General features: G+C 47.2%; 1 protein-coding gene across 1 annotated transcript; it reads right to left on the bottom strand.

Annotated features, from left to right (window-relative positions):
* Window positions 1-17,102: 17,102 nt before the first annotated feature.
* Window positions 17,103-21,973, bottom strand: RAX (retina and anterior neural fold homeobox). Its single transcript, XM_050767195.1, has 3 exons — window positions 21,498-21,973; window positions 20,938-21,191; window positions 17,103-18,075 (listed from the first exon to the last, which is right to left on the bottom strand). Exons 1-3 carry the CDS (start codon window positions 21,784-21,786, stop codon window positions 17,575-17,577), a joined length of 1,044 nt encoding a protein of 347 aa, XP_050623152.1. The 5' UTR covers window positions 21,787-21,973; the 3' UTR covers window positions 17,103-17,574.
* Window positions 21,974-25,002: the final 3,029 nt, after the last annotated feature.

Below are 25,002 nucleotides of genomic sequence, written 5' to 3'. Positions count from 1 at the left end.
GTCTGTTCATATCTTACCCATTTTCTAATTAGACTGTTTTTTTAAAAATTGTTGAATTATATATATATACATATGTGTGTGTGTGTGTCTGTGTATATATATATATATATATATTTTTTTTTTTTTTTTTTTGAGACGGAGTTTTGCTCTTGTTGCCCAGGTTGGAGTGCAATGGTGCAATCTTGGCTCACCACAACCTCCGCCTCCTGGGTTCGAGCGATTCTCCTGCCTCAGCCTCCCGAGTAGATGGTATTACAGGCATGCACCAACATGCCCAGCTAATTTTGTATTTTCAGTAGAGATGGGGTTTCTCCATGTTGGTCAGGCTGGTCTCGAACTCCTGATCTCAGGTGATCCGCTCGCCTCAGCCTCCCAAAGTGCTGGGATTACAGGTGTGAGCCCCCGTGCCCGGCCTCTTTGTATATTTTTGATACCAGTCTTTTCTTGAAGATGTGATTTGCAAGTCTTTTATCTCAGTCTAAACCTTGTGTCTTCAATGTCTTCACATAGGCTTTTTCAGAGCAAAAGTTTTTAATTTTGATGCAGTTCAGTCTATCAATCCTTTCACAGAGCACCCTTCTGGTGTCAAGTCTAAGAATTATTTCTGTCTCTAGATTCCAAGGGTTAATACTTATGGAATTTTTCCTAAAAGTTTATAGTTTTATACCATTTTGAGTTAATTTTTGTGTAAGGAGGGAGACTTAGGTTGAGATTCATTTTATTGCTCATTGTTCCAGCACTGTTTATTTAAAAGGCTAACATTTATTCATTAATTTGCTTTTGTACTTTGTCGAAATTCAGTGAGTGTATCTGTAGGTCTATTTCTGAGTTCTCTGTTCAATTCACTTTGTCTATGTGTCATTCCTCTGCCAATACCACACTGTCTTGATTACTATAGCTATGTATTGGGTAGAGTGACCCTCCCACTTTATTCTTATTTGTCAAGATAGTTTTAGTTATTCTAGGGTCTGTGCCTTTCTGCATAAAATTTAGAATAAGCTTATTTATGTCTACAAAAAGTGTTGCTGGAATTTTTATGGGAATTGCATTAAACCTATAGATTAATTTGAGGAAAATTGACACCCTTACTATGTTGAGTCTTCCAATTCCTGAACATGGTATGTCTCTCCATTTATTTAGGTCTTTTCAATTTCTTTCATCAACATTTTGTAATTTCAGTATGCAGATCCTGTATTTGTTTTGTTAAGTACATACCTAAGTATTTAATTGTATTTGGAGTGATCATAAATAATATTGTGTTTTTTATTTCAGTTTCCATATGTTCTTTGTTAATAAACACAAATGCGATTCATTTTTGTGTGTTTATCTTGTATTCTACAATTTTGTTGAACTCATTCTCCATTTGATAAGGCACTGCTGTAAAAAAATCTACAGTTACCGCCAATCATTTAGCTTGTTGTTGATACGGTGGATCTCACTGATTGATTTTCAAATGTTGAATAAGTTTTTCACACCTGGAATAAACCCCACCTGATCAGGTGCATATCTGATTGCCTCCTTTGGAGAGGCTGATCAGAAACTCCAAACTGGTGTTTATTCTAAGTTCTAAGAGATTTTTAATAGTTTCCTTGAGATTTTCTATGTAGACATGTTATCTGTAAATGAAGAAAACCTTATTTTTTCTTTCTGATTTGTATGTACATTTATTTTCTCAGTTTCTTGCAGTGGCTGAAACTTCCAGTGCTGTGTCGAATAGTAGTGGTGAAAGTAGACATCCTCACCTTGTTCATGATCTTAGGGGGAAAGTATACAGTCTTTCACCATTAAGTATGATGGTAACTGTAGATTTTTTTTTTACAGCGGTGCTTTACCAAATGGAGATAATGCCCCTCTGTTCTTAATTTGCTGGGACTTTTTTTAAAACACCATAAATAGGTGTTAGATTTTGTCAAATGCTTTTTTGCATCAATTAATATGATCACATGATTCTTCTAATTTAGCTTGTTGATATGGTGGATCACAATGACTGATTTTCAAACGTTAGATAAGTCTTGCATACCTGGAATAAACCCCATCTGATCATAGTGCATAATTCTTTTTATACATTGTTGGATTCAGCTTTCTAATATTGTATTGAGGATTTTTGCATCTACACTTATGAGAGATATTGATTTGCAGTTTCCTTCCCTCCCTCCCTCCTCCCTCCCTCCCTCCCTCTCTGTCTTCCTTCCTTCCTTTTTCTCTCTTTCTTTTCTTTTCTTCTTTCTTTCTTTCTTTCTTTCTTTCTTTCTTTCTTTCTTTCTTTCTTTCTTTCTTTCTCTCTCTCTCTCTCTCTCTTTGTTGTTTGGTTTTGGTATTAGGATCATATTGACCTCATAAAGGAGTTAAAAGTACTCTGTTCTCTTTTATTTTCTGGTAGATATTATGTAAAAATGGTGTTTATTCTTCTTTAAATGTTTGATAGAATTCTCCCGTAAAACCATCTGGGTCTGGGGATCTCTTTTTTGTTGGGAGCTTTTGAATTTTTGATTCGATTTCTTTTTCTTTTTCTTTTTTTTGAGACAGAGTCTCGCTCTGTCGCCCAGGCTGGAGTGCGGTGGCGCGATCTCGGCTCACTGCAAGCTCCACCTTCCGTGCTCCCGCCATTCTCCTGCCTTAGCCTCCTGAGTAGCTGGGACTACAGGCGGGTCACCACGCCCGACTAATTTTTTTGTATTTTTAGTAGAGACAGGTTTCACCGTGTTAGCCGGAATGGTTTCGATCTGACCTCGTGATCCGCCCGCCTCGGCCTCCCAAAGTGCTGGGATTACAGGCGCGCCGGGCCAAATTCAATTTCTTCAATGGTTATAAGACTATTTCAAGTGGTTTGAGTTTCAGTAGTTTGTGGATTTTAAGGAATTGGTCCATTTCTTATAAGTTGTCAAATTGTGAACTAAAGTTGTTTGTAGCATTCTCTTATTACCTTAATGTCTGCAGAATCTGTAGTGACACCCCTTACTTGATATCCCTTATCTGTTAGTGATATTCCTATATCCCTTATCTATAGTGATATTCCTACAAATTTGAAGAACCACTGTTTTAGGCACTTCAGGCTGCTAAAGCAAAATGCTTTAGACTGGGTAATTTATTGCTTACAGTCCTTGAGTGTGGAAAGCCCAAGATCAAGATCAAGGTGATGGCAAATGTGGTGTCTGGTAAGGGCCTGTTCCTCCTAGAATGCACCTTCCTGCTGCATCTTCACATGGTGGAAGGACCAAACTCATCCCCTTCAGCTTCTTTTATAAAAGCACAGTCCTATCCATGAGGGTGGGGGCCTCATTATTTCCCAAAGGCCCAACCTCTTGATGTTGTTACGTTGGGGGAGGGTGACACATGTAGACCATAGCAACCAACATTTTGTTTCACTGGTTTTCTCCATCTTCCTATTTCCAATCTCATTGATTACTGCTCTTATGTTGATGATTTCCTTCTTTCTCCCTTCTGCATTTTACAGAAAGCCCCTTACCTTCAGAGGTGCATTTTTGCTCAGGTTTCCTGAGATCTGCTGCTGCCTAATATCTCCTATGTTTCCTTGGGAAACTTTCCCTCGGTGTGGCTTCCAAGTAAACTCTGCCTCACCCTCACTAAATCTCACAGCACTTGCACTCAAAATATAAATGTTTACACATTAGGTGGATCCCTTCACATTCAGAGGTGTATTTTTTGCTGGCAATTTTTGAGATCTGCTACCACTGGGCCATCTTTCTATCTTCTATCTATGTGAAAGGAAAATATCTTGGGCTCTCAAGATTACTAAACTAAAGGGAAGAGTCAAGCTGGGAACTGCTGAGGGCCAACCTGCCTCCCCTTCTATTCGAAGTCACCCTCTGCTCACTGAGATAAGTGTATATCTGATTGCCTCCCTTGGAGAGGCTCATCAGAAACTCAAAAGAATGCAACCCTGTCTCTCATCTGCCTACAACATGGAGGTCCCTTCCCCACTTCCAGCTGTCCTGCCTTTCCAGACAGAACCAATGTTCATCTTACATATGTTAATTGATGTCTCTTGTCTCCCTAATATGTATAAAACAAAACTGTGTTCTGACCACCTTAAGCACATGTTGTCAGGACCTCATGAGGCTGTGTCACAGGCACTCGTCCTCAACCTTGGCAAAACACGCTTTCTAAAATAACTGAGCGCTGTCTTAGATTTTTGGGGCTCACATCTACATATCTTCCATGATAATCTTGGCTATTTGGGGCTGCACTATAAGTTTTCTATTAATGTTCAAGTCATAACTATCTTCCAGTTTCACTGAGGTTGGTGTTTGAAGGTTTTGTTTCTCTTGCATATTATCTAGGAAGGGAAAAGAAGAGAAGGAAAGATGCAGTCTCAAAAATTATGTTTTTAACAGAAACCTTTCTTATGAGATCCTTTAAAAAAGAGGATAAGAAAGATGTGCCTTTGGCTTTTCCAGTAACAAAGGGAGTGGACACCATTTTAGTATAAATAGAAATCTTACCTGGAACCTCCAAGATGATCTAATTTAGTATTTCAGAACAACTCTTAAGGCAGACAGATAATATTATGCAAATTATAAGATTAGTAACTTGAGGTATATAATTAAAGAACTAGCTCAAGGGCACCTGTCTTATAAAATTAATTCTTTCAACTCCAAGGCAAATTCTAGTTTACTATACAACAGCTGTCTGCTACAAATACCCCAGAGTCAAAAAGATAATTCCCTTCCTGAGACCATTAATATCTGTTCTAGGAAGCAAGTGAATGAAAAAAGCAAATCTTTAACATATCTTTTCCTACCTGGGATCCTTAAGTGTCACTAGCGTCTCAGCCACCCATGTGCTATTGGAGAGTGGCCATAAAAATTACTGAACTGCAAAGAATTTTCCCACCAGATGTCTTACACACCTAAAATTCTACTATTAAAGAATGATTCCTTTGGGTTGGTCACTGTGTCCCCAGAAATTTAAAATGCAACTATTTTTAGATGGGTGATATATTAGGATACTTATTAATACCTTGGTATTCAGTGCTAGGTATTAGAGACTAACCTAAGTGGAAATCCCACAGTATATAATGTCTAACGGAAGGACTAAATTTATCCATTTGCTGTGTTTTGAAGGCTCCAGGAAGGGGATAGTATGAATCAAATACTTTTGACTGTGCAGGCACTTAAAATCCTACTCTTGGCTGGGTGTGGTGGCTCACACCTGTAATCCCAGCACTTTGGGAGGCCAAGGTGGGCAAATTGCCTGAGCTCAGGAGTTCAAAACCAGCCTGGGCAACATGGTGAGACCGCATCTCTACTAAAAGTACAAAAAAACAGTCATGGTGGCACACGCTTGTAATCCCAGTTACTTGGGAGGCTGAGGCACGAGAATTGCTTGAACCCAGCAGGCGGAGGTTGCAGTGAGCAGAGATCAGGCACTCCAGCCTGGGCAACGGAGCTAGACTTTGTATCTGAGAAGAAGAAACAAAGAGAGAAAGAAAGAAAGAGAGAGAGAGCGAGAGAGAGAGAGAAAGAAGGAAAGAAAGAAGAGAGAGAAAGAAAGGAAGGAACGAAGAAAGGAAGGGAAAGAGAGAAAGAGAGAGAGAGAGAAAGAAGGAAGGAAGGAAGGAAGGAAGGAAGGAAGGAAGGAAGGAAGGAAGGAAGGAAAAGAAGATTCTACTCTTAGTTGAATTTTTTAAAAAGTGATTAGATTTGAATTAAGAATTGCCCTACTCTAGAGCTCATTTTATTGAAGAAAAAAAGTATTTGTTCATGAGAGTTTCAAAGGTGAAGTCAATCACACTTTGAATAAATTAACTTAAAACCAATTTCTTCCTGATGAGAATTATGGAGCAGCATGAAAACATGGAGGCATAAACTTTCTTAGCCTCCTGATTTTTAAGGTGGCTTTACTGATATAAAAAGCCCGTGGTTGAGTTGACTTCACCTGAGTGGGAATGTGAGTGGAAAAGGAGGAGCTTTTCATCTAAGTGAAGTTCAAGAACTTGGGGGGACTCAGAAGGAAACATAATTTTCTGGCTGAAGCCCTTATTGCTGACGATTGCAAGAGGGATCGAGACATTCTACTAGAAGCGTCTACTGCACACTCAGCAGATGAAGTTCTCAAGATAGCCATCAGATGGCAGCCTCAGCCAAATTTCTGAAGTAAATTTGTTGACCGCATCAGAATTTTGCAGCTGGGAGATATTACAGGTCCTATAATCCAGCCCCTTTATTTCCCAGCCAAGGAACTCTAGCTGGTGTGAAGTCTAGTCTTGCTTAAAGTCACATATCAAGTCAGTAGCAGAACTAGGGTTCCTACTATCTCCCAACAAGGAATCCAGTAATCTCCCTGCGATGGTGATCTGAAAGAAGTGTTCCCTCACCACCCCCCCAAAAAAAGGTATAGAAAAAAAAAAAAAAGAGCTGCCATTTGAGTGCTCAGCCAGCCATTTGAGTTTGAGTACAAAGTCTTACAGGCTAAAATTTGAGCCTTGAGCAGATTTTTGGTCAACTATCAGGCAGTCAAGTTAACTGAGGACCCATTTGCTCAAAAAAAAAAAAAAAAAAAAAAAAAAAAAAAAAGTTGTGTAGGAGGAGATGGGAGGGGTAGGAAGGGGTGGGTCAGGGATAGAAGAAAACCAAGGAGATGTTGGCCGCAGTCATGCACGCCTGTAATCCCAGCACTTTGGGAGGCCGAGGTGGACTGATCACTTAAGGTCAGGAGTTCGAGACCAGCCTGGCCAAAATGGTGAAAGCCCAACTCTGCTAAAACACAAAAAAATTGGCCGGGCGTGATGGCGGGCGCCTGTAATCCCAGCTACTCAGGAGGCTGCAGTGAGCAGAGATCGTGCTACTGCACTACAGTCTGGACGACAGAGCGAGATTTCCTCTCTCAAAAACAAACAAACAAACAACAACAATAATAAAAGCAAAGAGAGACCCCTGGAGGAGATGAGCTTTGAATGAAGACTAGAAAGATGCAATGAGAAGAGAAAAAGCATCCTTCAGAGGAAACATAGTGTGTGCCCAGATAAAGAAGGAAAAACAAACCCGGCATTTCAGCAGGGCTGACCTCTGCAAGTGAAAAGTAAGCGAAGCCTCCCTTGAGGCCAAGCCTCTCTTCTCATACCTGCTCCTCACAGGACCTCCAACCCAAGCCCCATCACTCACTGAGCTATCACTGGCCAAAAAGCAGCTCTAGCCAGTCTTTGCTATTACAGAGTGCATTTAAGTAATTATTCTCTTTCCCAGGATGGCTGGCATTTTAGGCTTGTCTCCAATTTTGGATAAAAAGGCATTGTCCACATCGAGCAATAGTATAGAGGTCAATTGTATGACCTTCGATGCTGTGAAGGTCAGCTGTTCAGAGCAGAGGATCTCTGTTACTAAGAAGATAAATGGGAAACAAGACGGATGAGTGAATCTTGTGGATGAGACTTGAAGGTAGAAAAGGCATTGAGGTTTGAAATTGCAGAATTTTGTGGATGTATTTATCACTGCACTTAGGCTAGTGGACACTCAATATCTGTTAGCTGATCAATATATCTTTATTGACTCTAAATAGGCTGAACTGGTAAGGGAGCAACATGATGAAAATGATACTTAGGAAAAATTTTCCGATGTGAGTATCTGCCTGCAATGTGTGTAAACAGCAAGAACCCGGTGGGAACACTAATTTTGTCTTGTTTTTAACAGCTTTATTGAGAAATAATTCACATACTCATCATTCACCCAAAGTGCACCATCCGGTGATTTTCAGTGTGTTCACAGATACGTGCAACCATCACCACAGTCCATTTTAGAACATTTTAATCACTTCAAGAAGAAACTCCGTATTTTCTACTTCCTATCCCCTCTGTGTCCCCATGTGTCTGTATCCCATCATGAAGCAACCATAAATCTACTTTCTGTCTCTATAGATTTCCCTATTGTGGACTTTCATATGAATTTCCATTCATATAGTGTGTGGTTTTTGGTGACTGACTCCTTTCATTTAACAATGTTTTCAAAGTCTACACATGTTGTAGCATGTTATCAGTACTCATTCCTTTTCATGGCAGAATAATATTCCATCATATGGATGTACCACATTTTATCAGGTCATCTGCTGATGAGCATTGAGTTGCTCCCACCTTTTCACTATTATGAATCCTGCTATTATAAACATTCATGTGCACGTTTCTGTGTGACCATACAGTTTTCATTTCTCTTGGGTGTATCTTACCTGGGAGTGGAGTTGCTGGGTCATGGAGTAATTCTGTGTCACTCATTGGCAGAACTGCCAGAATGTTTTCTGAGGTGGCTGGCCCATTTTATATCACCATCAACAGTATATGAGGGTTCCAATTTTCCACATTCTCACCAATACTTCTTGCTACCTTTTTTATTCTAGCCATCCTAATGTGTGTGTCATGGTATCTCACTGTGATTTTGTTTTGCATTTCTCTGGTGACTAATTATGTCAAGTATTTTTTTCTTGTGCTTATTGGTTATTTATAGATCTTCTTTGAGAAATATCTATACAGGTCCTTTGCCCATTATAAAACTGGGTTACTGATCCTTTTATTATTGAGTTGCAAGTGTTATTTATACGTGCTAGAAACGAGTTCCTTATCTGATATATGATTTGCAAATTTTTCATCCATCCTGTGGGTTGTCCTTTCACTTTGTTAATGGTGTCCTCTGAAGCACACATGTGTGAAATTTCAAAGAAATCCATTTTATCTATTTTTTCTTTTGTTGCCTTTTTTTGGTATCATATTTAAGACTCTTTTGCCATAATCCATGATCATGAAAAAATTTACCCCATGTCTTCTTCTAAGAGCGTTATAGCTTTTTACTCTTACATTTAGGTAGTTTGTCTATTTTGAGTTAATTTTTGTATGTGGTGTGAGGTAAAGGTCCAGCCTCATTCTCTTCATGTGTATATCCAGTTGTTCCAATTGAAAGGACCATTGTTTCCTCATTTAATGGCACTGGCACCCTTTTTGAAAATCAATTGGCCACAGATGTTTGGGCTTATGTATGGATTCTATTCTTTCAGTTGATCTATGTGACAGTTCTTATACCAGTATCACACTATCTTGATTACTATTGCTTTGTAGTAAGTTTTGAAATCAGGCACTGTGAATCCTCTTGATTCTTTTTCAGTATTATTTTTGGATATGCTGGGTTCCTTAAAATTCCACATAGATTTTGGAATCAGCTTGTTAATTTGTACAGGGAAGTTATCTGGGATTCTAATAGGGATCATGTTGAACCTGCAGATCAGTTCGGGACTATCACTCTCCTAACAATGTTGTCTTCTGATCCTTGCACATGGGATGTTTTTCTATTTATTTAGATCTTTTACTTCTTTTAACAAAGTTTTGTAGTTCACGGTGTAAGTTTTGAACTTTTTGTTATATGTATTCCTATTCTATTCTTTTTGGTGTTATTGTGGTTGGAATTGTTTCCCTTATTTCGTTTTTGGATTGCTCATTGCAGTTACGTAGAAATGCAATTGAATTTTGCATATTGATCTCGTATCCTGTAACCTAGCTGAACTCATTTATTTGTTCTAAAGTTCAAAGCCTCAAAGTGAAAAAGTACGTGGCAGTCCAGTGAAAATCAGAGTGCACTGATGTCATTTGTATAGAGAATGAGGAGAGAAAGAAGGTAGAGTGTGAATGCCAGTCACAAGCCTGGAAAGATAGATGAGGTCAAATTTGGGAGAAGCTCAGATGTCATCCTTAGGAGCTTGGCTCTTCTTCTATAGGCCATAATAAATTGTTTTTAAGGAGGGGAATCGTTTGAGACAACTAATTGTGACTACAGTGTGAAAGATAGATTGAAACAATTGAGGAATAAGGAGACCAATGTGGAGGCTGTATTTTTATAGCTCCAAAGCTTAGCAAAAGAGAGCCAGGCTCTTTGGAAGCAACAGACTGAAGGGGTTCTTTGAAAATAAAATTTAGCCAGGCGCAGTGGCTCATGCCTGTAATTCCAGCACTTTGGGAAGCCAAGGCAGGCAAATCACTTGAGGTTAGGAGTTCTAGACCAGCCTGACCAACAAGGTGAAACCCTGTCTGTACTAAAAATACCAAAAATAGTCAGGTGTGGTGTCACATTCCTGTAATCCCAGCTACTCAGGAGGCTGAGGCAGCAGAATTACTTGAACTTGGGAAATGGAGGTTGCAGTGAGCTGAGATCATACCATTGCACTCCAGTCTGGGTGACAGAGTGAGATTCTGTCTGAGAGAGGGAGAGAGAGAGAGAGAGGCGGGGTGGGAGGCCTCAATTAATTAAGAAAGAAATACCATAAAATGGGCCTAGATGCAGGAAGTGCCGCCATAACAGAAGCACTGCATGCCACGGGAGGCCATGCAGCATGAGTGAGATGATAAAGCCTCGAACTGGGAAACTGGCAGGGAGAGGAAAAGCACAGGCAGGTGAATACAGGAGACATTCTGAAGTAAAGCTGATGGGGCTAAGTACTTGACTGCATATAAGGGTTGAAAGAAAGGAATTGGATTTAGGGATGGTTGATAGTGACCCTAAAAATTAGGATCAAAACAGAGCCCGGGTAGTAGTCCAGAGCTAGTATGGTGTTCCACAGTGTCATCAACCTGGATCTGGATCTTTTTTTTTTTTTGACGGAGTCTCGCTCTGTTGCCTAGGCTGGAGTGCAGTGGCGCCATCTCGGCTCACTGCAACCTCTGCCTACTGGGTTTAAGCGATTCTCCTGCCTCAGCCTCCGGAGTAGCTGGGATTACAGGCATGCACCACCACACCCGCCTAATTTTTGTATTTTTAGTAGAGATGCGGTTTCACCATGTTGACCAGGCTGATCTTGAGCTCCTGACCTCAGGTGATACACTCACCTTGGCCTCCCAAAGTGCTAGGATTACAGGCATGAGCCAACATGCCCAGCCTATCTCTTCTTTTTTTTTTTTTCGAGACAGAGTCTCATTCTGTCACCTAGGCTAGAATGCAGTGGTGCAACTTCTGCCTCCCAGGTTCAAGCAATTCTCCTGCCTCAGGCTTCCCAGTAGCTGGGATGACAGGCGCCCTCCACCACACCCAGCTAATTTTTGTGTTTTTAGTAGAGATGGGGTTTCACCATCTTGGCCAGGCTAGTCTCGAACACCTAACCTCAAGTGATCTGCCCGCTTCGGCCTCCCAAATTGCTGGGATTACAAGCGTGAGCCACTGCTCCCAGCCAGGGACCTGGATCTCTTCTATGCTGTTGCTCAACATCCTCACAGTGTGGCTTCATGGCATGAAGATGGCTGCCCCAGCACCTGCATCACGCCTGCCTCAGAGCCAACAGACTGCAGGGGAGGGCATAAGAAGGATTTTCCCTTACATGACATAGGTCATTATTTAATCACATCTAATGGAAAGGGAAGCTGGGAAATGTCTTTATTCAAGACATCCAAGTGATCAGCTAAAATTTGGAAGATATATGGCTGAGAAATAAGGTAGAAAGGAAATTTGGATATAACTTACCTCGAGGGGTTAAGAATTACTCTGAAAAATAATTATTATCATATCCATTGGATGCATATAAATGCTGAAAGAGGAACAAGGGTTTTAAGGAGCTTTTAGGAGCCTACGGAGCAAAAAATAAGAGTTTATTTGAACACATTTGTTTTGGGATAGCTTCTGGAATGTTCAGGTGGAGAAAACCAGTAGGCATTTGGAAATTTATGTACAGTTGGGTCCTTATTTCCCCTCCTTAGGCCATGCTGCTTGAGTGTTGGGACTTTATCATTACAGGCCCACCATGGGGTGGGTGTGTGTGTGTGTGTGTGTGTGTGTGTGTGTGTGTGTATGTGTGTGTGTGTTTTAAGACAGAGTCTTGTTGTAAGACAGAGTCTTGCTGTGTTGCCCAGACTGGAGCGCAGTGGCGTGATCTCGGTTCACTGCAATTCAAGAGATTCTCCTGCCTCAGACTCCTGAGTAGCTGGGATTACAGTGCCCGCCACCATGCCCAGCTAGGCCCACCATGTTTTGTAACAGTCTGCAGATTAGATAAAGACAGCAGGAAGTTAAGATGGTATGAGAAAGAACACAACTAGAGACTCATTTTAAAAAAATATCTCTGGAGGGACTACAGCATCCAGCCACTGTTAGGATTGGAAAAAACATTTTGCAGAGAACTTTGGACAGGAAGACATCCTTGTATGCAATTCATTCAGAACCCACTAACATAAATACACACACTTATACTAAGCACAGAGCAGAGGAACGCTGCTTCTCAAATGAGCTGTCACGTTTTCAGTGTCTATGTTGAAGTAACCAGGGAGCAGAGATCTTAGAGACCTAGTGCTCCAGTGAGGTTTGTTGACAGTACCCTGTTTAAGGTCCCACGAACAGGCAATGTCATAGTCATGACTGGGCCACAGATCTCCTGACTCCCAGGCAGAGGAGCTGCCACTGCACCTGCCATTAAAAAGCTGACAGGCGCAGGGTGCTGGGGAACCCAGCAGTCTCCGCCTCTGCCAGGGTTGGGGGAGACGTGGCCAAGGATCTAGATGATTTAATCCAGTTTACCAAAGGGATTTTATAGTGAGCAATTAAGGCGTGGTAAAGGCATTAATCACTAATGAGTCATTAACTCTGCCCACTATTGTACAGTTAACAAGCGGAGGCCAGATTATTAGAACTTGTCCCCAATAAAAGGGACGACAAGGTCACAGAGAGCACCATCCGCCTCCACAAGGGTCGGGTGCTCCCGTCTGGCGCTGCGGGCTCTCGCCTTTCCCAGGAGGGCAAGAAGGCACCAAGGGGGAGTGCGGAGCTCCGTCTACCCGAGCACAGAAGTGCAGCTTTTAATTACTTTAACTGTATTTTAATAAATGAATTTTAAATTTTATCTTCCCTGACAGTCTTTCCCTGCCCACCTTCTAGAGGCTTGGATTCCATTCATGTAACAAGATTCTGCTGGCGAAAAGAAGCTCTTGGGATGGAGGCTGGAGAAGCTGACTGGGCGAGGCTGGGAGTGGGGCTGGGAGCCTGGGGTGAGGGGCGGAGCTGGAAGGGGTGGATGACGGGGAGAGCATCTCATCAAATGCTGAAACCGCCAGGGCTCTCGGGTCCGCACCCAGGGTGCCCTCACCGTACGCCGACCCTGTGGGGAACGCGCTCTCTGGCTCTCTGGAAGCTGAGTTGGGGGTCCTGGACTCTCTTGCCGCCCCCAACCCCCGCTTCCTGCGCGTGGGCTCCGGCGGTCTGCGCAAAGACTTTGAACTAGCCGGTGAATTTGGACTAGAGAGGGAGGAATTGACCTTCCCTCTACCCTCACCAGATTCTAGATTAACTGGGGCGGCGTGGGGGACAGATAGGGATTGTCTCCACTAGTTTGACAATTCCCATTCCCCAAACATTAAATATATATTTAGGATAAATAAATTCAGCAGGGTGGTCCCAGTTTAATTGCTGACCTCTGGTCAAAGCCCTCCCCTCTTGGGGGTTCTCTTCTAGTCCCTCCACCCCATCCCACCCTCACCAGCCCGGATCACCCTCCTGAGGAGCGCAGATGGGGGCTCAGACCGGCAGGGGATAGAACTGGGTTCGGAACTAGGAAATCCACTAGGGATACACAGCCTGGACCCGTCCAGGGCCGCAGCGCCGAACCCCAGCACCCAGAGCGAGGGCGCCTCCGCGATCCTATGGTTGTTCTCTTAATGTCGAGCCTCTGGAACCCAGGAATCCAGAGTGGCCGAACCCTCAGTCCCCTGCGTCCGTGCAGGAAAGAAATTGGGTTGTGAGCATCGCCAACAGAAGCCGGGAGCCATGGCGCGCACTATGGACACGCCGCCCTCGCGCACAGAGAATGCTCCAGAAAAGGAAAAACGCAAAACTTAAAATGCTCCGACAGGCGCGGTGGCTCACGCCTGTAATCCCAACGCTTTGGGATTTCGAGGCGAGAGGGTCGCTTAAGGCCAGAAGTTGGAGGTCAGCCTGGCACACATAGTGGACCCTCGTCTCTACAAAAAAGTGAAAACAAAAATCATTAGCCGGGCGTGGTGGCGCGCGCCTGTGGTCCCAGCTACTCCAGAGGCTGAGGCAGAAGGATTGCTTGAGGCTGGGAAGTCGAGGCTGCAATGAGCTATGATTGCGCCACTGCACTCCAGTCTCGGCGCCGAGCGAGACCCTGTCTGTAACAAAACAAAACAAAACAAAACAAAAACTGCCGTGGGGCTGGCTGATGGTGGCCACGATCACCGGGGAGGTTCGCTCCCGGCAGGCTCCAGCTCTCTGGGTCAGCGGAGGTTCCCTGAGGCTCAAAGAGCTGTCAGCAACTCACCTCCCGAACAGTGTCTGACTCCGCCCTTCTCTCCGCGCGGTCCAATCCGCGGCGTCCTTCCCCGCCCCGCCCTCGTTGTCTGAGAGCCCCGCCCAACCTGGTTCACAGGAGCGGAAGAGGATCCGGGTCTACAGACCCGCTTGCTTTCCTCCTAGGGCCGGGCAGAGCAGACATTGTCGGGGTTTGGGAAGGAAGCATCTCCAGACCTTTTGAATTGACTGAAACCAATCGAGGCTTGCCCTAGGTCTGTTCTTGGAGCAGCACGGTGCCTTTTCTTCTGGAACCTCGTGAGACCCATGTGGTTCTTGTTTTCCTTCTATGGGCACTGGTGGCATCGCCTGAGCCAAACCTGCAAACTCATTAGGGAAGATTCAAGAACCATTGAATGTGATTCTTGGGAAAGTGATGCAGGCTTCCCTCGGGGTCCCCGAAAGCCTCATGCCCGACAGAGCCAACAGTTTACTTTTGGAAGCTTGTGCCCCAACTTCGGCCAGCGCCTCTGCAAAGAGTATTCTCTAGCCATGGGCTTGAACTGAGAGGCCCCAAGTATTTCAGGGCCGTCGGGGTTTTAATGCTCTTTATCACAAGCTGCTCACCTCCAGTCAGAGTTAAGTACTGGATTCCCGCCCCATCTGCACCCCTACTCCTGGAGCTGGCAGTGAATCTCCCACCCTCAGAGCTGCCCTGCGGGGCTTGGGGACGGGGGAACCCTGGGGCAGATGCTGTGTGCAGATCTCTCCAGGAGGCTCGGGAAAGCACAGCTAGTGCCCACCGCCCAGGATCTCTGTTCCCAATATGGCCTAATGAGCTGTGGTAGAATTGATATAAGGAGCACTTATCAGCAATGTTTTCCCAACACGCACTGTGATGGACACTTCTGGTTATTTCAGTCCTAAACACTTAGAAACAGTGTAAACTGGGACAACCTCTCCGTGCCTCAGTCTCCTTATTTATAAAATGGGGCTGATTGTATCTTCTTGGCAGAATTGTGGTGGGGCTTAACTGAGCCAGTAGACCGTAAACCTCTCAGAAGAGTGCTGGCACATAGTAAGCCTTCAATGATCATTAGCTATTGATATTTTTGTGATCATTTTCCCAGGGCTTGTCTCTGAAATCTGGGTATGGCTCACTCTGTTGATGCCTGGAGAGATGGTTTAGAAGAAAATCTTTTATCGTCTGAAACTAAACAGTAGAAGATGAAGTGGAAGTAGCAGAAAAACATAGGGAAAGAACTGAAAAACAGCACAGAGGAGACGAAATGGATAATCTTGGCAATGATCTAAGGGAAGTGAAGAAGATGTTGATGGTGGCATGCTCAAGGTCACAGGTGCCCAAGACTGCGGTAAGAAGGAGGACAGGGCAAGTGTGGTACTCACTTGGAGCCCACGAAGTGGGAAGTTCTGTAAATAAATCATCCTTCGGGAATGAAAGGATGAAACAAATGATAGGCCAAACACTCATTCTGGTTTTTTTTTGTTTTGTTTTCTTGCTAAGAGGTGATAGCACATGGGCTACTCCATTCGTCTCTCGCAAGGAGGCATACTTGTGAGGGAAAGTGCAGATAGTACTCCCTACCTCTTGGGGGAAATAATTTATTCAGTAAATTTTTACTCATCAGCCTACTGTGTGCAAGGCACCAGCTGGAGGTCTAGGGGTACACAGCCCTGATTATGCAATAGCCTCTCAGAACCCCCAGAGAAAGGACTGGAAACTATGATGAGGCTTCCCCTACTTTCAGCTCCAGTGTGGTCATCCTTTTCCCAAGTCGGTTTCAGGAACCGGAGAACAGTCAGGGAATTTCGGGGAAAGGGGGACCGTGATTACGATCCATATTTCGTCATGCCAGGGTCTTGGTACTTTACACAGTCTTTACGGGTACAGACAGTAGCCAGTTGACGCCAATTAAGGCTCTGGCGGCATCATCCCGAAAGCCCGCTTAGGGACGGGGGTTGTGGGGTAGACGGGGGTGGGGTGGGGTGGGGTGTGGCGAGGACCTGTTGGCAGGCATCCAGGTTCTGCTGGCCGTGGCCCAGCTTCCAGTGTCACCGGTGGATATCGAGCACGCTCAGACGGAAGTCCGGGACTGTCCTTCTTCCAAGAGTCTCAGGAGCTTGTGAAGCGGGCTGAGATTTCGGGATTCCTTCCTCGCCCTAGAACCGGCGCCAAAGAACTGCAGATACTGTCCAGGGCACGCTCGCAAGAACTAGTCCTCGGGGCGGTGCCGCAGGGCGCTCCAGGACACTCTCCGAGCACGGCACCTCACCAGACTCGCCTTTTGCCGAACTCTGGGTTGGCGAGTGTGGAGCGAGTTGGGGAGGTTAGAGTCTCGCGGCTCCGAAAAGGAAAAGCATCTCTTTGTCTCAGTGCTTGTACCGCTAGTCACCAGTCCTGGGTGTTAGGGACTGGCACCGAACCGGAGATCTACCTGGTGAGCTGAGAGGAGCCCTTAGGAGAGCGGGGACGCCAGGGGCCGGGGGACACTTCCTCGCGTCCTAGGGAAATTGGTCTTGACGCTTTCTATTAAAGTCAGACTTCAAAGTATCAGCTGCCGCTGGACTATGGGGCTAGCGGGGGAACTGGGAACGCGCTAGTGGCTGAACCTTAGCCCCTGCCACTTCGGACCCCACGCGCGCACATCCGCTCCAGGGAAGGGCGCCTCGGGTCTAGGCCGCCGAAGCTTTCCGAATGGGGACGATTCTCTGGTGCAGCGAAGTGTCCCTAGAATTTTCACGGGAGAACCCTGAGCTTCTTCTCAGTCGTCCTCTTTCCCTAACGCACCCTGTCCATCAGCGCGCCCTCCTCCCGAACCCCCATATTCACTCCTCTCCCCAAGTCCTAAGCGTGCTTAAACAGAGTCGAAACAAAACAAGCATGCCTTTAATTCTCCTCTCAAATACTTTGAAACTACTTATACAAAAGTTCCTCAACCTCTATTTTTCCGCCGCCCCTGCTTCCCTGTTACGATTATCTGGGGATCTCCAAGTCTCCTGGGAATGGCCAAGTTCAGAAGCTTCAGCCTGTTTGGGCCTGGAGGCTCCAGCGCCTGCGGGGATGGGAGCGGCGTGGCCAGCGGGGCCCGGCAGCTTGCTGGCCTCCAGCTGCAGGGCTGAGGTCCGCGAAATGTGTTGAGGCGGCCAGAGAGCCTCTCCTCAGGCCTGAAAGTGGCCCTTCTTCCCGTGCGTCGGGAGCAGGCACATGGTATGCCTGGCGGGTGGCTTGCAGGCGATAGGAAAAGAGGGGCCGAGTGTGGGGGGAGTCCCTGGTAGAGAGGATGTGGATACGGTGCGCTCGGCCCGGGGTCGGCTCCCAAGACGGTCCCCAGTACCCCTAGAGGGCCTGCCACGGCTTCCCGATGGCCTGGATGTGCTCCTTGGCTTTCAGACGCAGCGCCGCGATGCTGCTGTTGCGCGGGTCCGCCTCGTCCAGCGGGAACTTATCCCCGAAGCCGGGCCCGCACGGGTAGGAGGGCGGCGGCGGCGCAAGAGGCTGCAGGCCGGGGCCCAGCGGTGGGGAGTTCAGGAAGGGCGGCGGCGGCGGCGGCGGCGGCGTGTAACTGGCGGGCAGGCTCTGCGCCGGCGGCCCAAAGCCCGGCAGGCTCTGCAGCGCCGTGGCGCCCCCGCCCGGCAGCGGCGGCCCGAGCCAGGACTCCAGCGGCAGCGCGCCCCCAGCCGGCCCGCCACCGCTGCCCGGGCCCGCCCCGAGGGGCGACAGTGTCGCCGAGGGCGGAGAGCGGCTGAAGGAGAGGAGGGGCGAATCCTGCAGCTTCATGGAGGACACTTCCAGCTTCTCCTGCCGCCGCCACTTAGCCCGTCGGTTCTGGAACCACACCTGCAGAAGAGAGCACAGGGGCTGTCGGGAGGCATCGGAGGCTGAGGCCGCGTCCCCAACCCTGAGCCCGTTCAGCCCGGCAGGTTCCACTCCCTCCTCCTCAAATAAAACTAGGGGCGCAACTGTTAGGCACCTGCGGAGCGGGGGCCCGGATCTTCTTCCTTCCACCCACTCCGACTCCTCCCACCTAGCATTCTCTTTTCTTTTCCACCTTTTTTTTTCTTTTTTTTCTTTTCTTTTTTTTTTTTTTTTTTTTTTTTTTTTTTTTTTTTGTCCCATCCTAGTCCTCCGCGGCGTCCCACCCTTTTCTCTGCTTATCTCATCCATAACTGTGGTTATCTGTTTCCAAATCCTAGTACAGAGCAGGAGCTCAGAAAAAAAGTGAATTTAACTGCAATCGGATCGTAGAACTTTGAAATGAGATCTCACCAATTTTCTGTGACCTGCTGGTTGGCAGCCCCTCCTAACAGTTTAGACTTGCTTCTTCCCTGTATGGTACAGCTCTAAGTTGCTGTAGTTTGGTCTCAGACTTTCTCTGCTTTACCTACCCTTTGTCTCTAAATACAGGTATAAATAAATATTGTTAAGCAGAGTAACTGGCGAGAATGGGGATTAAAATTCACGTATTTTCACGGATTACTGGTTATGATAACTAGATAGGAGCAAGTGGGGTTTATTTTGCCCCAAGCATATTTGAATTGCTGCTTTAATATTTTCATTTTTATTTAATTAATATCTGCTTACTATTTCTGCTGTTTCTTATTACTTTCAAGGGGTATAATCATTCCAGTCTATTATATCTACTTTTACATTACAAAGCTAATTTTGACATTACCCTAAGACCTTAGCTCAATGACAAGGTTTTTTGCTTCTTCTTCTTTGCATATACAAAGTTCTTGCCAAGAGTAACGTCGGGTTTCTTCCAATGAAACTTCATTACTGATTTGATAAAAGCGCTGGAAAATGTGTAATTACATTTTTACTACCAGTTCCACCTTCACAGGCAAGACAGAGAATCCGTTTAGTAGAGAACACAAAAGAACTTCAGCCAAACTGGTGGCTTTAGTGCTATATTTATGAAGGGAAATGGGGAGATTGTCACAACCTCAGAAGGGAGAAAGTAGTTTTCAGTCAATAAAGGCGGAGGACTCCCTAGGACAGCTGAAAGAACAGCAATTCAGCACGTAAGCACCGCAGGGCAAGTGTGTGAGAGGTTGTAATTAGGGAGAAAAAGAGAAACAACAAAAGTGTAAGTACACTGTACCATCCCAGAAAAGATTCAGTTGCATATCTAAGGCCTCAAGTCTTCCTTAAATATTAGATATTTGCCAACAGTAGTGAAAAGAAACACTGATTTTGGTGAGGGATCCTGTCCCACCACCTCCTCAGCTTCCCTGTCTGTCAGCTGTAGCCTTCAGATCCAGTGTCCCGGGTTATAGACAGAAGGATTGAGGTCGGTTATGGCAATGCTCTACTGCTGCCCTCAGTGCGGGAGATCCTGCCTAGTATCTCTACCATCTGATTACATCATAGTCATGTGTTAAGAATGGCCATATGCTGGGTGCTGTGCTGGCCCTGTGGTCACAAAGAAGTCACGGACACTGTTCTCAAGAATCTCACAACTTAGAGAAGAAGCCAAAACCCCTGAACAAGGAATGAGGGAGGATGCAGGTGGGCTCAGGTCCCCAGGGAGCTGAGTCTGCTTTGCTTGAATTCTGTAGGGTACTGGGAGGCTTTGCCTGTCTTCTTTCTCTTGTATTCGTTCCCTCTCCCATCTTTCCTTTCTTGAAAGCAGGTGCTAAAATTTCCATCCCTTCAGTGAAATCATTGCAGCTTTACTGCCCCAAATTAGGAGACATTGAACTGTCCTTGCTGGTTAATCCCAACTCACATTAGGGAATTATATTTTTTAAGCCATGACTTTTACTCATTACTTTCAACTCTTAAACTAAGCAGGAAAAAAAAAAAAAAAAAAAAAAAAAAAAAAAAAAAAAAAAAAAAAAAAAAAAAAGCAGCAGCTTGTCCTCTTTTACTTTTAAGACATGGATAAAAGCTCCGAACACTTGAGTATTCTCATTTCCTGGAAATCTAACTTATTAGACACACACAAAAATCCCATCTTAGTTCCACTGCCTTTCAGATGCAGTGAAATTTGTTCCCAATGTCTGTCTTTCAGCCCTCTGTAAACTCTCCCAATTTGGAAATCCTCCCAGATTTTTCACAGATGACTAGCAAATATTTAAGGCTTTCAAATATTTTAATGATCAGGGATTAAAGATAATTCAGCTTTAATTAAAGCGAAAACCTCTTTACAATAAAAAGAAAAGGCCTTTGCAGCGAGAAGTTTGGTTGGATGTGCACCAGAAAAGGAAAAGTCAGTTTCTTAAACAAATCCGACCAAAGTTTCAACTGCGAGGTGCCAGGCCCTTTGCAAGGAAACAGGGTTTTGGTTTTCAACTCAGTATACGCAGTTAGTGACGAGGGTGGCATTTGCGGCCCCAATCTTGTCACGTTCGATCCCTACCTGCATTCCCTTTCCACACAGCAATCCCCAACCCCTTCCTGGCTATGTCTAATGAGTTGTCGGCTTCTTCATCTTGCAAGTCATTCCCTTCTTCTCTTTTTAGCTTAAAAGAGGGAAACCCCCAAAGGGGAGCTCTTACTACAAACAGGAACATACTACTTGAAGGGTGGTGCACAGGGAACATCGAAGAGCTGTGCCTCTCCCTTGGGACTCTGGGCGTGCCAAGTCGAGGAAGGACAGTAATAAATGCGTGAACGCCCGTGAATTCCGAGAAGCATTGGCTGCAGTTTGGGCCTCGGGCCCTCCCGGATCCCAGTTTCTCAACCTGGGCTTTTTACCTGGACCCGGACCTCGGGTAGGTTGACCTTGCCGGCCAGCTCCTCGCGGCTGTACACGTCCGGGTAGTGGGACTTCTCGAACGCGCGCTCCAGCTCATGCAGCTGGTACGTGGTGAAAGTCGTGCGATTCCGCCGGTGCTTTTTCTTGGGCTGTTCCTCCTCTGACAGTTTCGCTTCGCCGGTGGCTGGCCCGACGGGCAGTCCTGGGCTCGGCCGTGCCTCTCCGGGCTCCTTGGGGCAGTAGGGGCGAGGTCCTGGGGCGACGAGGCCCGGGAGGGTCAGATACACTCCCCAGAACACCCTTGGGGCGACCCCTCCTCGCCGTGGGCGCTGGCCAGCCCGCCTACGGGCTCCGAGATGGCCCGGGGAGGTCCGGGGTGAGGGCGGCAATGCGGTCCTAAGCTTTCTCTGAATGCAAATTGGAAGCTCCCGCCATAAACAGAGTCCCCAACCCCGCGCCCAGGTGCCTTAATAAAAGTTAAGGAAGGGACACTCTCGTCTGGCAAACTCCTAAGCTCGGGCGCCCGAAGGGCCTCGCACAGCCAGGGGTGAGCACTCACCTTCGTACTCTGGGGCCGGCGCCGGGGCTGGCGGCGGGGAGGGTTCGGTGCCTCCCTCGGGCGCCTTGGGGCAGGCGGGCCGCGCGCCCAGCCTCCTATCCCGCTCCTTCGCGCCCCGGGCACCCCGCTCCGCGGGGAAGGTGCCGAGGATCCCGTCGTCCTTGGTAAACCCCAGGATGGCCTCGATGCTGTGCAATCGCGAGGTGCTCCCTCCCGGGCTGCGGAGCAGGTGGCCCGCAAGCGAGAAGCTCCCGTCGGCCATGGCTGGCGCGCAGCCCGGCAGGTGCATGGGGGGCGCCGGGAGGCGGGAGGGCGCTTTGGAGACAGAGAGGAGAGGCTCGAAGCCGGCTCTTTCCCAGTGTGGCGGTGCAACCCGAAGGGTCCGGACCCTAAGTTAAGCTCTGCGGGCGAAGCCCACCCGGGCTGCGCACGCTGGGGGTGGCCGAGCGCTCAGCCCGCTGCCGCCTTAGTCCCAGAAGTCGGAAGTTCGGGCTCGGGGTAGCTGGAGCTCTTGGAGCTAAAGGCGGGGAGCCAACTGGCCCTCGGCTCCGCAGCTATCGCCCGGGACCCAGCCCCTTCTCTAGGCCCCTCCCTCCACAGAGGGGCGTGTCCTTGCCCGGACCAGCCACAGGGTCCTCTCTTGGCCACCCCCAGCACTAGGAACATTCCCCTCCCACCTCTTGATCCGTTTTAAGCTTTACAAACACACTCCGGGGATCGGCGGCGCGATGCTTGATACGCCGGGGAACCTGATCGCGGCGCACCCCTAGTCCTGCCTCAGTGGGGCCGACGCCCTTGGGCTCATCTCTCCCCTTGTCTCCCTGTACCTTGGGCTTGCCCTCTCACTTCAGACTAACCCCTAGGGGTCACCTGGCTCCTTGGACGCACCCCTTCCCAACTTCAGACTCGCCCGTCTCGCCCCCTCTGGCTCACCTCGGCGGGGCCGCCACCCTGGCCTGCGTCCCCTGGAAGCGCGGAGGCCCAGGCGAAGGCTTCCCAGCCCCGCACTACTCCCAGTTTGAATTTCCCCTCGCTGTCTCCCTTTTCTGGACCCACTCCTTCCTTGGCTCGGTTGTACGAAGTCCCAGACCTCGCGTTTAGTTTGTCCGTCTACATTTGTTTTAACTCCTCCCAGTCCCCTCGGACTTGAGCGCCGGCAGCCCTCCTCCCTGCCCCCAGCGCCAACCCCAGGGCCATTTCTGTCCGCAAGTCCGGTGATCTCTAGCGCCCGATTGCCCAGCAGGAGACTGGGAGCCCGGAGTCGGATGTGCAGCCGGGCTTAGGTCCCGCAGGAGACCCACCAGGAATTCCTCGCTCTCACCCACTGTCCTGCGGGGAGGGCGGGATCCTTTACTGAAGTTACAGCGGTGTCGCACTCCCACCTCCCTCCAACACTTCTCCGGACCAAGGATATGGCCCCGAACTGACTCGGGAAGGACCTTCTCCCCGGGAGAAGGCCCCGCGCCTCTCCTAGGGTTCAGGAGTAATCGGCTTGCAGGCTTGCAGTTCTTTCTCCTTTGGACCCCCTCGAGGCTTCCGTGGCCCACAGCGACTGATCGGCCACTCGGAAAGATTTGATAGGGTGAGTGTATTTCACCTGCCGCATTGCGGATGGACAATGGCGCTGTGAACATCGCACCCCTCAAGTCTGAGGCGAGACCCGAGAAGGGCGCTTGGACTTCCCTGAGCTGGTGGCCTGAACCGTGAATTAAAATGCTTTCCTATGAAAGCTCAAGAACCTGGAGGACAACATCCCTAAAATCTCCTTTTCAGCAGGCGCTCTGATCTCCACAGCGGGATAAAGGGGCGTGTTCTTCATCCCGCTTACGTTCAGACAAGCGTTTGCTGCGTCCCTCTAGAGGGCAAGGCAACCGTCGAGGGCCAGGTCGTGGGCATCAAACAAATTGGGAAAGGCCAGGGCCGTTGGCCTGGTGGAGTTTAACATCCAGTCTGGAAGACAAGACAAAGGAAGAGGGAAAACACATACCCTCGGATCCTCCACCCTTAAATTGGTGTTAGAAGGATATTTGCCAAGGACAAGCCAATTCCTCAAGGATCATTCAGTGGTTAATTCCCCGTGATGGGCGTACCTGTTTTTCATAAAACTATATAAAGGCACACCAAAATAAGGGCAAGCATGTGACTGCAGGAGACAGAAACTGAACTAATGCAAGTCAGAAATTAGTTTTTATTTTAAGAAAAAAGCTAAATTAATGAAAGTTAATAGCACTTTACAGTGTTCACATATCACTTTTATTTATTTATTTATTATTTGTTTGTTTGTTTATTTTAGACACAGGGTCCCTGTCTGTCGCCCAGGCTGGAGTGCAGTGGCGTGTTGGTGGCTCACTGCAGCCTGGAGCTCCTGGGCTCAAGCAATTCTCTCAACATGTTGCTTTGTAGTTTTCAGAATCTTCTCACATTCTTCATATCATCTGATCTTCACAACCTTGTGAGGTGAGCAGGACAGATATATTGGTCCCCATTTTACAGAAGAGGAAACTGAGGCTCAAAGTGATACAGCTATTAAGTGGAGGGGTAAGGACTAGAACTCAGGCCACTGACTCCTTGTCCAGTGTTTTCTGCCTGCAGCTCATTTGTAATTATTGTTGTAGATTGTGATCTTTTTGAAAACAATCAAAGCCCATCTTAGCCTGCAGTCTGTCTTTAATCCTTCTCTGAGACTGAATTCTGCATCTAAGAGGCGGAGGTAGAAGCCGTTTAGCTCCCAGAAGAAATAAAGTCAGACCCTATAGAGAGTGGGCTTTGGGCACTGGCATCCAGGGCAAATTAACAAACCCTCTGGAGAGTCCCCTGACAGACCAGGCTTTGCCTCCTCCTCTGCCCCTCCTCCACCTTTCTAGACCCCATAAATGGCCTGGTGGCACCCGATAAGGTCTGACTGCCAGTTACACAGACCAGGTGGCTGATGTGCTGAGGTGCTGGTGAGCAGAGGGCAGCCATGGGGATAATTAATTGGTATTTGTTGTTTCCCCTCTGACCGAGAATGCTTTTTATGCAAACTTCCCAATATTAAATTGATCTTGATAATCACCGCTAAACAAAGATTGGCAGCATTTTCTTAAGCTCCTGCCCACACGCTGCTAAGGGGTTTATGGCCTTGTTTTCCAAAGTTAATTCCTCTGGAACTGCCCAGCTCCTCCTAATAAGTCCAGGTGAGGTTAGCTTTTATTTACTGTTTATTTCAGAGTCTGGGGAGAAAAGCAGAAAAGACTTCAACAGCCACTGGCGAGGGCAGGGGTGGTGGTGATGGGGGTGGGGGAGACAGGGCAGAGGAGGACAAGGGGGAGTTGGGGCTTCCTTTGTGCAGGACATAAAGAGCTAGTCAGTACCATTGTGGGCACGGCGGAGGGTACTCCAAGCAATCAGCCGGGGGTCATTGTTAGGGGCTAATCTACGTGTGTATTTCCCAAGAACTCGATTAGGGAAGATGAATGGACTGGGCCATGTCCCTAATTCTTCTAGCATGAAGCTGCATTTTTCC

This window comes from Macaca thibetana, chromosome 18 (assembly GCF_024542745.1).
Source record: "Macaca thibetana thibetana isolate TM-01 chromosome 18, ASM2454274v1, whole genome shotgun sequence".
Classification (NCBI taxonomy): Eukaryota; Metazoa; Chordata; class Mammalia; order Primates; family Cercopithecidae; genus Macaca; species Macaca thibetana.
The sequence above is the reverse complement of the archived record's forward strand: the minus strand, read 5'-3'. Positions and strand labels throughout refer to the sequence as shown.

Bases quoted from the DNA above. Each gene is read 5' to 3' on its own strand.
- RAX (XM_050767195.1), bottom strand. From the start codon at position 21,786: ATGCACCTGCCGGGCTGCGCGCCAGCCATGGCCGACGGGAGCTTCTCG. The intron at 21,192-21,497 runs GTGAGTGCTCAC...TCGTCGCCCCAG, and splicing joins GCCGGCCCCAGAGTACGAAG to GACCTCGCCCCTACTGCCCC. The intron at 18,076-20,937 runs GTAAAAAGCCCA...TCTCTTCTGCAG, and splicing joins TACCCGAGGTCCGGGTCCAG to GTGTGGTTCCAGAACCGACG.